The sequence below is a fragment of the Lagopus leucura genome, unplaced genomic scaffold, assembly GCF_019238085.1.
Source record: "Lagopus leucura isolate 7727_CA_CO unplaced genomic scaffold, USGS_WTPT01 34013-0_obj-0_obj, whole genome shotgun sequence".
In the NCBI taxonomy this organism is placed as follows: domain Eukaryota; kingdom Metazoa; phylum Chordata; class Aves; order Galliformes; family Phasianidae; genus Lagopus; species Lagopus leucura.
Window position 1 is genome coordinate 1 of NW_024967770.1, and position 10,701 is coordinate 10,701.

The window sequence follows — 10,701 nt, forward strand, 5'->3', positions numbered from 1 at the left end:
CTGCCCCCCCCGCACAACAGCGGCCCAAACCAGGGCTGCTCCCCTAAACCAGGGACCCCCCCTCCCCTTTTTCCCCACCCTTCCCCACAGCCCCGCGCCCTCCACGCCCCCCCACGCCGGCAGGGGGCGCCCTCCCCTGCCCTGCCCTGCCGTCGCAGCCCCTCACCCTTGACGATGCGCTCTGTGGTCGGCAGTTTGTGGTGCCCGCGGCCCGACATGTTGGCGGCGCTACCGCCGGCCTCCCCCCCTCCCCTCGCCGCGAAAGGAGGGGGCCGCGGGTGCTGCCGGCGGCGGAGCGGCCTTCGGGATCCGCTCGGTGCCTCGAGCGGCGGCTCCCCGCCCCTCCCCCCCTCCTCCGCGTACCGCGCACGCGCCGCCCCTCCCCGCTGCCCCGCGCCTGCGCGCGAGGTCACGTGTGCGCTCCCCTGTCTCTTCCGGCCGCCATCTTGGACGGGCAGGGCCGTTGCTAGGCGACGCGCGGCCCGGAGCGGAGCGCGGCCTGCTGGAGGCCCGGCGCCGTGCCCGGCTCTCAGCGCGTCCCGCGGCTCGGCCCGCGGCTCCTTCCCCGCCGGGGGAGGGACAGATCAAGGCGAGAGACCGCACAGAACTTAAAAATAAAACCTTCGCCGCGCCCTTCTGGCAGCGCAGATGGGGAAACGGAGCGCGGGGAGGAGCGACGGGAGGGGAGGAGGGTGGAGGCCGGGGGCGACGCGAGGGGTCTGCAGCAAAAAGGGGAGGGGGCCCAAAGCAGGGAAAGAGCCGAACCCCCCCTCCTCCCCCCCAGCGCTCGGGGTCAGGGAGCAGAATCGCGTCCTCACTGCAGCCGTTTTCCTGTTTTTATTTTGAGGGTGTTTGTGCCGAGATGGGCTTCCGAGCAATGAGCTCCCGCTGTGAAAAGCAGCGGAAAGCGGCCTGGAAAGGCAAAATGGGGGGGGGGGGGGGGGTGTTTTTCTTCCTTTTTCCTCTCCATGCAGGGGGGCGACGGCACGAATCCGGGGAGAGGAGCGCAGCGCCGAGCATCGCGAGATGCCGAGGGCAACGCAACGAAAGGAGGCAGAAAAAGGAGTTTGTTCGACTTGAAGGCGGCCCAGCAGCGGGGGGCGGGGAGGGGACGCAGCCCCGGCCCGTGGAGAAACGGGAGCTGTGAGCGCCGCCGTCCCGTCGTTACGGAACATCGTTTATTGGTGGAGCCGTACAAAGGACTTTGCAGCTCGCGCAGCACCGCCTCACGCTCCTGGTTTTCGACAACACCTGAGTTATAAAATACTGAGATGCGGCCTGAGCTGCTGCTGGGCGTGGAAACGACGGCACAAATCCAAAGTCAGTGCCGTCCAAAGGCTGCAGCTCCTCCCACCGGCCCTCGGCTGAGGGGGGCGTCTCCTCCCCCCCAGAACAGCCAGAAACCAGCAGCATCCCTTCGGGGACGGGGGGCTGCCCTCTGCAAGGAGCTCCTTCCTCCAGGGCTGCGCGGATGGGCTGCAGACGTCTCGAGTCAACGGGCAAAACAAGGGATTCAACACGAGATGAGGACACGGACTCTCCATCCCCACTGCAGAGTTGGTTCTCAGCTCCGTGGGACGCAGAGGACCCCCAGCGCTGCGGTGCTCGGGTGCAGCCCAAAGGTTTTCCCCGCTCGCCTCCAGCACGAAGGCTTTTCCTTGGCCCTGCTCAGCCCCGGGGTTCCGGCGCTGCCCTCTGCCCCAGCAGCAGCAGCACAGTGCTTTCCAAACGCTGCCCTGAGGGGGCAGGCAGACCCCATCCCTCCGAGGAGTCGGTTTTTCCACACCGTGTCGGTGAGGCTGCAGAGGCACGGAGCTTTCCCTCCCTCCCAGCTGCATCGCTGGGGCTCCTGACTTTCCACCCGGCGCCCGTCCTGCGAAGGTGCCACGTGGGCCAGGGCCGCTGCCAAGGCTCCCGGCTCCAGCTCTGCTGTTCAACCTGCTGGCCGCCCGTGGGACAAGGCAGCGGCTCCCCGAGCTGCTGGAAGCACAGCGGTGCTGCAGGACGGCGCCCTGCACCGCTCTCAGGGTGAGCAGCTGGGAGGTGAAGCGGAACCACGGTGCCCCCATTCCTTCCAACACGGGTGGAAGATTTTGGAGAGCCTCGGCTCCGACCCGCAGTGGCTGAACGCCCAGCGCTCCGTCACACGGGCAGGGAGCAGCGGAGGCGCTCAGCACAAAGCACCTCCAGTTCCATTTCCATCCCAGTTCCCACAGGGGGCTCCACGTCCACGAAGCCCCGCTGCTGGTGGGGGGAGGAAGGGGCGCGAGGAATCGCAGGGGTGGGCAGCGTCATCAATGTGATAACGGGCCGATTCACCCAGGGAACGCAGAGGCAGGGCTGTGCTGCGCCTCCAGCGCCACCGTGGCTCCTCCAAGGGCTGGCAGTGCACAACCCGAGGAGGTTCGCAGTCTCTTTTCCTTTTTCTGGTTTGTTTTAGGAAAAAAAAAACAACAAAAAAAACCACCAAGGCGCCCCTCCCCCCCCAGCACCTCTGCGCCGCAGCAGCAGCGTTTAAAAGCAGGCCTCTGTTCCCCGCTGTCTGTGTGCTCACACTGCAGGCTGTGGCCGCCCTTGGTGGGGCTGCGGCTCGCTGCCCTGCTCTGCGCTCTGCCCTCCTTGCTCCCAGAGCAGCAGGTTCGTTCTGCTCACAGCAGCACTTTGCATCGCACTGCAGCTCAGGCCGTGCGTGCCGTGCTTTGGTCTCCTCTGCTGCGAGCGCCGCCACCCGCAGCCATAGAACAGAACAGCCATAGAACAGCCATAGAACAGCCATAGAACAGCCATAGAACAGCCCCCTTCCTGCTCCTCCTCGCCCCGGGCAGAACGGAGCAGAGCAGCTCCAGGGCTGGTTGTAGGGGCAGCAACAAGAGCCTCGAGTGGCGAGCTGTGCTCACGGAGCCTCCGCAGCTCCTCTGCTCCCACGGCCGCCCTCGGCCCGGCGCTGCTCCGAGGATCTCCGAGTCCTGAGAGGCGCCCGCCCCTCGCGCCGCCCATTTCCCGTCTCTGGGCGCCCGTTGGTTCTGAGCAGCAGCAGGCAGCTCGCGTCCAGCGCCAGCCCCGCGTCACCGCATCGCGCAGCTCCGACACCAACGGGCAGCGGCGCAGCTCTGCGCCCCGACTCCATCCTTCCCCCGAGCCGTGAGGGGAAAAGGAACGCGGTGCTGAGATGCTGGGCTCGGCTCCGTCCTGCGGCGCAGGGGCCACAGCCTGGTGCTAACGGGGGGCCCGTGGGAAAGCTTTGGAAGCAAAGCCTCTTCTGTAGTGTTCCGTGACGCCAGCGCCTGCACGGCTACCGACGGATGTTTGCAGCAGGAAAGGAAAGAAAAAAATCCCCTAACCCCCCCCCCAAAATAAAGGGAAAACTGGCGCAGGGCTCCGCCGCGGGCCGGGCCTACCCGATGCGGATCTGCCCCGAGTACATGGTGAGCAGCACCATGATGCTGAAGCCCGTCAGCAGCCCCGCGTTCTGGATGGCGAAGGTGACGAGCGCGCTGCCGTTCTGCTCGTCCTCCCGGCTCACCTCGTTCATCTCGGGGAACTGAGGGCACAGAGGGGGGCGCTGAGCGGCTCGGCCCAACAGCAGCGCAGCCCCTGCGCCCAGCAGCGCGCCCAGCCCGGCCCGGCACGCACCATGTCAGCCAGCGCGATGTACAGGAACATCCCGCCGGCCAGGGCAAAGATCCAGTTGGCAGAGAAGTGGCTGCCGGCCACGATGCCGAAGGCCAACCCCACGTAGCAGCAGCAGGCCGAGATGAAGTTGAAGAAGAGCGCCTGGCGGATGGTCATGCCGGCGTTCAGCAGGATGACAAAATCCCCTGAGCGGAGAAGGACGGGAGGATGAGGAGGGGGCTGCCGCTCTGCCACAGCGTTGGCACGAGGCCGAATCGCCCCCAGCGTTCCGAGAGCTCCGAGCCTCCCCTGGGGGCCGGCGCTGCGACGCGAGCTGAGCACAGGATCGCTGCCTGCCGGCCCCACTGCTGGGCGCTGCCTGCGCCACTCGGCCCCAAAGCGGCCCTGCAGCGAGCCAACGGCGCTGCTGTTCTCCTTCGGGTGTCTCCATCTAAATTTAACCCCCACACATCACATTACCTCGATATTTTTAGTGCTGCCGCTGCTCACGGCAGTTCACAGCCCTCACCGCCTGCCCTCCCACCGGCACCGGGTTTATCCCAGCCCACCTTCCTCCTCCGCCCGAGGAACAACGGGAAGACCAGGGAAGGGCTGGGGAATTGTGGAGGACCGGGGGCATCCCGAGGGACTGGGGAAGTGCCAGGGCGTCCCAGGGGACCTGGGGCATCCTGGAGGACCGGGGGCATCGTGGAAGACCAGGAGAAATGTGTGGGACCAGGGGCATCCCGAAGGATTGGGGAAGTGCTGGGGTGTCCAGGAGGTGCAGGGAAATCCTGGAGGACTGGGGGCATCCCGAGGGACTGGGGAAGTGCTGGGGCATTCTGGAGGACCGGGGGCATCATGGAGGACTGGGGAACTGTGTGGGATTGGGGCATCCCAAAGGACCGGGGAAGTGCTGGGGTGTCCAGGAGGCGCAGGGAAATCCTGGAGGACCGAGGACCCCCCCTGGAGGACCACAGGGAAGCCTTGCGGAGGGCAGCGCCGAGGACGCGTTTCCAACATACCCAACTCGTGCGGGAACTCCTCGCACAGGATGGCCACGGAGGTGCTGATGCCTTGGAAGACCGACACGGTGAAGGAGGCCCCGATGGCCAAGCCGTCGATGAAGTTGTGCAGCCCGTCGCTCAGGGTGATCATCCAGGCCAGCGTGCCGATGTCGGAGTAGCGCACCTCCTTCAGCCAGTAGCAGGCGCTCTGCGAGGCCTGGAGGTCCTGCAAGCACCACGGGCCGCGGCTCAGCACCGCGGGGATCCGCGCCGACCCCGAGGGCCGACATCCGCAGAACCTGGAACCGGGCGGCCGCATTTCCGCCACCCCAGGGCGCTCAGTCGAACCGGGCGCCGAGAGCCCGAACCCCGCGGGACGGGGCGCCAACCTGGACGCTCAGCGATCCCACCACGACCTTCCCGTCGCCAGCAGGGCTCTTGCACTCCATCTCGCTGCTGACGGGCGGGATCATGTGGTCCAGGTCCCCGTTCTGCAGCTTCTCGGTGACGCCTTCCTCCCGGTCCTTCCTGGAGGGCAGAGCCTCGGCGCCGTAGTGGCTGTGCCCGTGGTGGTGCTGCGCACGGAGGAACAGCATCAGCCGCCTCGGCTCTCTGCCGTTTCCCACCCCGGTGTTTTGCCGTAACGCCAACCGGGGCCCCGGACGGCCGAGAAACGGCGAGAGCCGCGACAGAACGGCGCCATCAGCGTTGTGCATGGAAGCCAAGGCAGGGGGAGCGAGCAGCGAGCGGCGACCTCACCGGGTCCTTCTGCTTCAGCAGCATCTTCAGGATCTTCTCCGTGAAGAAGAACAGGTAGAAGCCCCCGAACACCACGGCGGATTTGGAGACGTAATAATCTTCTTGAGGGTTGAAGCCGAACGCCTGAGGGCGGGAAGGACGGATGAGAGCAGGGAGGAGCTGCGCGTCCTCCCCCTGCCCTCGCCCCGGGGTCCCGCTGCTGCTTTCTGAGCTCCCCCGTCTGCCCCGCGGCTCAGGGCTCTTCCCGACCCGACCTGCCCTGGGCACCGATGCTGTTTGCAGGCTGAGACGCCTGCGTGCAGGGCTGCGCTCACGGAGTCGCCACGGCCGGACGAGACCCCCGGAGCGCCCCCTGCACCGCCGCCCGTGCGAAGGGCCCCCGGTTGCTGCCTGGCGGCCCCAGCGAGCGGCCCCGCACCAGGAGGGCCGGCGGCCGCAGGCTCAGCTCCTGCCACCAACCCGCGTCCCCGCAGCCCAGGCCGTCCCCGTACCTCGGGAATGAGCTGGAAGAGGGCGTTGGAGTAGAGAGTTCCAATCGCCAGAGCTATGAAGTAGAGGAGCAGCCGCTTGTAAAAGGTCTTCTTCATGAAGGGCACCACGCTGGCTCCCACCAGCGAGCACAGGGAGATGACGGTGACGCAGAGGAACCCGTAACCCCAGACTGCGGCGTGCCAACCCACCCCAGGAAACGGGACGGGGGAAGGGAGATCAGCGTGGGGAAGGGAGGGGGCAGAAAGGAATCCACACCGAGAGGAGAGAGAGAGAAGAAGACATTCATTAGCGATTGCTTCCATTGGCGCAGGAGGGGCGGCCCGGGGCCGAGCAGCGCCGGAGCGGCTCCGCGGGGAGGAACCGGAGGCGGAGCCCCGAGCGGGCGGCCAGGACGGCGGCGCGACGCCCGGCGCTTCGGGCCCGAGCCCCGCAGGGCCGCCGCTCCAACCGCCCCGCGCAGCTCCGTCCTCAGCCCCGGGCCCCCCGGGCAGCAGAGAGCGCCGCGCTGCGTCCCGCGGTCGGTTGTGGAGTTGGAAAGGAGCGCCGAAAGCCTCGTGGTGTGCGGGGCGCCATGCGCTGCTCCGCAACGGCCCGGCTGTGGGGCTGCGGCTGTGCAGAGCGCATCCTGAGCAGCGCCGGGCCGAGGGGCGGCTGCCGGCATCGCTGCTGTAAGGCAGCACGGGGGGCTGCGCCACGACGCGTGCGTTTGGAGGAGCCCGATCTGAGTCCAACTCCAGAACCGAGCCGCTGCAATTACAGCCCAATTAACTTCGCGATGCGTCGCTCAGATCCGTCCGAGCACCGGGAAACCTGGTGTCAGCAAAAAGCCACCGTAAAGCAGCGGGAAGGACAGCGAGGGGTCGGCGAGGCTCGGGGCGATGCTGCCGCCCCGCTTCCACGGCCCCGAACCTCCTCTGCACGGCACTCGGTGCGGCCCCGGAGCTCGGAGGGTCGGAGGAAGCCCGCGGAGCCCCGCTGCGCCATCGGCTCAGGGCGGGGGGATGGGGGGGATGGGGGGGGGGGGGCGGCCAGAGGAGGCACCCGGAGAGCAGAGCCGCCCTCGGACAGGAGAGAGGCGGAGACGTTCGACCGCACCTCTGGGATGAGCTGGAAGAGCGCGTTAGAGAGCAGCGTGCCGATGGACAGCGCGATGAAAAACGTGAGGACGCGGCTGAAAAAGGCCTTCTGGGTGCAGGGGACGATGAGGAGGCCGAGCAGCGAGGCCACGTTTATCATCGACACACTGAGAAAACCAAAGCCCCACGCTGCGGAACGAGAAGAAACGAGGGGCGGGCATTACCAGGGCTGGGGGGGAGAAGGGCGAGGCTCCGGGGCGTCGCTCCCCGCGTCTGAGTGCCACAGCTCGGCCGTTTTAGGGACGGATCCACCCAGCCCAGCTCCGGGCTGCCGGGGAACGATTTCCCGAGCCAGCGGAGCGGCAACAACGAGCAGCGCTCAGCCGGGGCTTCGGGCACCAGCGGGACGCGGGAGCTCAGGAGCCGCACGGGGCAGCCGGGGATGGGGGCCGATCCCAGCAGCGCCGCCGTCCGCCCAGAGACCCCCGTCCGCCCGTCCGCCCGCGGGCCTCACGGCAGCTCCATCCCAGCGCCGCGCTGCGGCTCCAACGCGCACCGAAAGCCGAGCGCGGAGCGGCGCCGCGCCGAGGAGCGGGGCGGGAGGACGCGTCCCCGGAAGGGACCCCCGGGCCCCACCTTCAGCCGAGCTGGGTCTGCTCTCCTCCGTCTGCTCGTTCTCCTCGTTCTCCAGGTTCTCGGCAGCGCACGCCGCCGACTCGAGCTGCTGCAGGACGGCGGGGCAGAAGGCGCGCAGCTCCGCGGCGCCCAGCACGGAGCCCTCGCTCAGGTTGTGCGCGGCGAACAGCTCGGCCGAGCTGAAGCACTGCGGGGGGAGGCGGAGGACGAGGCGTGAAGGCGAGGCGGCGGGGCGGCGCCCGGCGCGGGGGGAGCTCGGCTTACCCGGGACACGTTGGCGCGGGGCTGCGAGCCGTTGCCGCGCCCCACTCCCACATCCAGGCGGTTGAGCAGCGCCTTCAGCTGCTCCAGGCTCAGCGCTTCGCCCTCCCCGTAGCGCCGCAGGAGATCCTGCAGGAACGACGCGGCCGACAGCGGGGGGAGCAGCGCGTCGCCGCCCGCCGGCACCCAGCGCAGGGACAGCAGCAGCAGCAGCGGCAGCGCGGCGGGGTTGGGCATGGTGCGAGCTGCGGGGGGACGAACGCGCCGTGAGCTGCGGGGGGACGAACGCGCTGTGAGCTGCCGCGCCGTGCTGTAGGAGCTCCCGTCTGCCGTCCCGGTGCCCGAGGAGCACAGAGCGGCCGTCCGGCATCGGGAGGCGGCAGCGGAGCACAGCTGAGACCCCAGCCCTGGGTACGGCAGAGGGGGCTGCACTGAGAGCCCGGTCCGGGAGGATGGACAGACAGACATGGGGACAGCTGGACGTGGGGACAGATGGATACAGCGCTCCCCCCAGCAGAAGGATTAGGGTTAGGGGTAGGGTAGGGTAGGGTAGGGTTAGGCTCACCGTGCCGAGCAGCAGGACGCGGCTGTGGTGGGGCTGCAACTCCAGAGGCCCTGAGGGAGAGAAGAGCCCCGCTGGGTGGATGCCGGCCCCAACGCTCTGCCGGCGCCACGCGGGATGGGTGCGGGGTGGGTGCGGGGCCCTCAGTGCCACGGGCGGCCCGTCCCACACCCACACGGCCGGCACTTCCAACGGGTTTTCCTTTGACCCCAATTCTGGCGGCAGCCCGGCGCTCCCCGCCCCGCCGTCACGCCGCGATCCTTTGCCCCCTCCGCTCCTTTCACGAACGTCGCGGCTCGACCGGAGCGCAGCGCTGTGGGGCTGCGATGGATTTGGGATTCAGCAGGAAAAGCTCTGCCCCAACGGCGCCGCGCCGCGCCCGGCCAAACGCCCTGCATCGAGGGGTCCCAAAGCACAGCGGTGCCCGGTGGGGGTCCCGCGTCTCGGGACACGGAGCAGCTCCGGGGCTGCTCACACGGAGCGCTGTGCAGAGGTTCGTTGAGCAAAAGTTACGGCACCGCTGTTACTGCGGTGACCCCCTGCACCCCCACCCCGCGGCACCCCGCAATGACGGCACGCAGCTCTGCACCCATGGGGCGCAGCGTGGGCTGACCCCGAGCAGCGTCCGCACGGCCCCCCCGCACAGCATCCCTGTGACCCCACGCAGCACCGCCACGGCCCGACACGCAGCATCCCGCATCCCCGGCGCGTCCTGCCCCGCTCCACGCACGGCTGCTGCTGCTGCCGGGACCCGCCGCCCCCGAGCGGCCCCATTGGTTACGGCTGAGCGGCCAAACGATGCCCTGAGGCCGGGACGGGGCAGCCGGGAGCCCCGCAAACCCCGCGGCGCCCCGCAGCGCAGCCCCACATCCACATTCCCGCCGGGTTTTACGGGTTTTAGGGGCTTAGGGCCGCTTTGCAGAGCTTTATTCCCCTGCAAGGCGCCCGCCCGTTCCGTTCAGCCGACTCGGCCGGCCGATCCCGCGGGGCTCCGCTTTTAATCCCTCCGCTGCCAAACGGGGACGCGGCACCGCGGTGACCCCCGGCTGTTCCCATCGCACCCCAAACCCCGTCGGGCCGCCCCCCGGAGCCGCTCGCGCTCCGACCCGTTCTCCATCGCGCCCGCGGGCCGCTCCTCCCGCAGCTCCGCTCGCTCATCCCCGCAGCTCCGTGGGGCTCCGGGGCTCCCGACGCCCCTCGGCCCCGCGCTCAGCCGTGCGGGGCTCTCCCGGCCTCCGCGCCTCCAGGCGGGATCCCCCGGAGCCCCCCGGGCCCCGCTGACCTTCACGGCCGTCCCCGCACCGAGCGCTGCTCTGCGGCCGCACCGAAGCGGTTCGCCGCGGGGCCGAACGGGCAGCGCAGCGCCGGGATGGGGCGGGGAACGGATCCGCCCCGGGGGCACCGAACCCCCCCCGGTCGTCCATGGGGCGGCAGAGCGGCGGCACGCAGCTCCCCCCCCCTCACCCCCCCACCACTTCCCCTAAGCTCCGCGCTGCTTCCCGAACGCCATCGATCCCGATTGCAAAACCCCCAAAGCGGCTCGGGAGCGCGACCCCACGGCCCGCACGGGGCGCTGCTCCGCATCCCGCGGCCGGCACCCGCACAGCCGGGGGCGGCCCTTGGGGGCACACGGGGGTCCCCGTCCCCGCGGCCACCCCCACCCCGCTCCCATCCTTGTCCCCATTCCACGCTTATCCCAATTCCTCCCCCCATCCCTTCCCTACCCCAATTCCTCCCCCAATTCCTCCCCCATCCTCTCCCAGTTCCCCCCATCCGTGCCCCAATTCCCCGATCCCGATCCTATCCCGATTCCCATCCCAATTCCCCCCATCCCTGCCCCAATTCCCGCCGATCCCGATCCCGATCCCCCCATCCATCCCGATTCCCATCCCTATGCTGACCCCAATCCCCCCCCCCACCCCCCTTCGCCCCAAATCCCCCCCCTCCCCCCATCCCCCCCTCCCATACCTCCTCCCGCAGCCCCGCTCGCTCGCTCCACGTCCCGCGCTGCGCACGCTCGGCCCGAGGCACGGGGAGGGCTCCCATTGGTCGACGTCACCGATCGCCCCGCCCACCGGGCTCCGCCCACCAATCATCGCCTCGCGCCCTCGGTCCCGCCCCTCAAAGGGACGGAGCGCCCCGCAAACCCGCGGGGGTCGCTGTGGCCCCCGGCCCCCACCCCCCCCACGACCCCCCCCAGGGGCGGCGCAGCCCTCGCCCCCTACCACGGCTACCAGCTCCCCATGGGGATGGGGCGCCCCATGCAGGGATATCGCCCCCCAAAAGCCCCCCCCCC

General features: G+C 69.4%; 1 protein-coding gene across 2 annotated transcripts; it reads right to left on the minus strand.

The window, feature by feature from the left end:
• Window positions 1–814: 814 nt before the first annotated feature.
• SLC39A14 (solute carrier family 39 member 14) lies at window positions 815–10,409 on the minus strand. 2 transcript variants are annotated; one of them, XM_042894043.1, is made up of 10 exons: window positions 10,374–10,409; window positions 8,409–8,458; window positions 7,847–8,114; window positions 7,583–7,769; window positions 6,966–7,135; window positions 5,379–5,501; window positions 5,009–5,194; window positions 4,638–4,845; window positions 3,634–3,818; window positions 815–3,541 (listed from the first exon to the last, which is right to left on the minus strand). In XM_042894043.1, the coding sequence occupies exons 3-10, from the start codon at window positions 8,078–8,080 to the stop codon at window positions 3,395–3,397; spliced, it is 1,440 nt and encodes a 479-aa protein (XP_042749977.1). In that variant the 5' UTR covers window positions 8,081–8,114; window positions 8,409–8,458; window positions 10,374–10,409; the 3' UTR covers window positions 815–3,394. The 2 variants fall into 2 exon arrangements, with proteins under 2 accessions (XP_042749977.1, XP_042749976.1); XM_042894042.1 differs by having other exon boundaries at window positions 7,847–8,088; window positions 10,374–10,408.
• Window positions 10,410–10,701: the final 292 nt, after the last annotated feature.

Excerpts from the sequence above, each read along its gene's own strand:
- SLC39A14 (XM_042894043.1), bottom strand. The coding sequence starts at position 8,080 with ATGCCCAACCCCGCCGCGCTGCCGCTGCTGCTGCTGCTGTCCCTGCGC. Across the intron at positions 7,770-7,846 it reads CCCGCGCCAACGTGTCCCGG|TGCTTCAGCTCGGCCGAGCT; the intron begins GTAAGCCGAGCT and ends CTCCCCCCGCAG. Across the intron at positions 3,542-3,633 it reads ACATCGCGCTGGCTGACATG|TTCCCCGAGATGAACGAGGT; the intron begins GTGCGTGCCGGG and ends CTGTGCCCTCAG.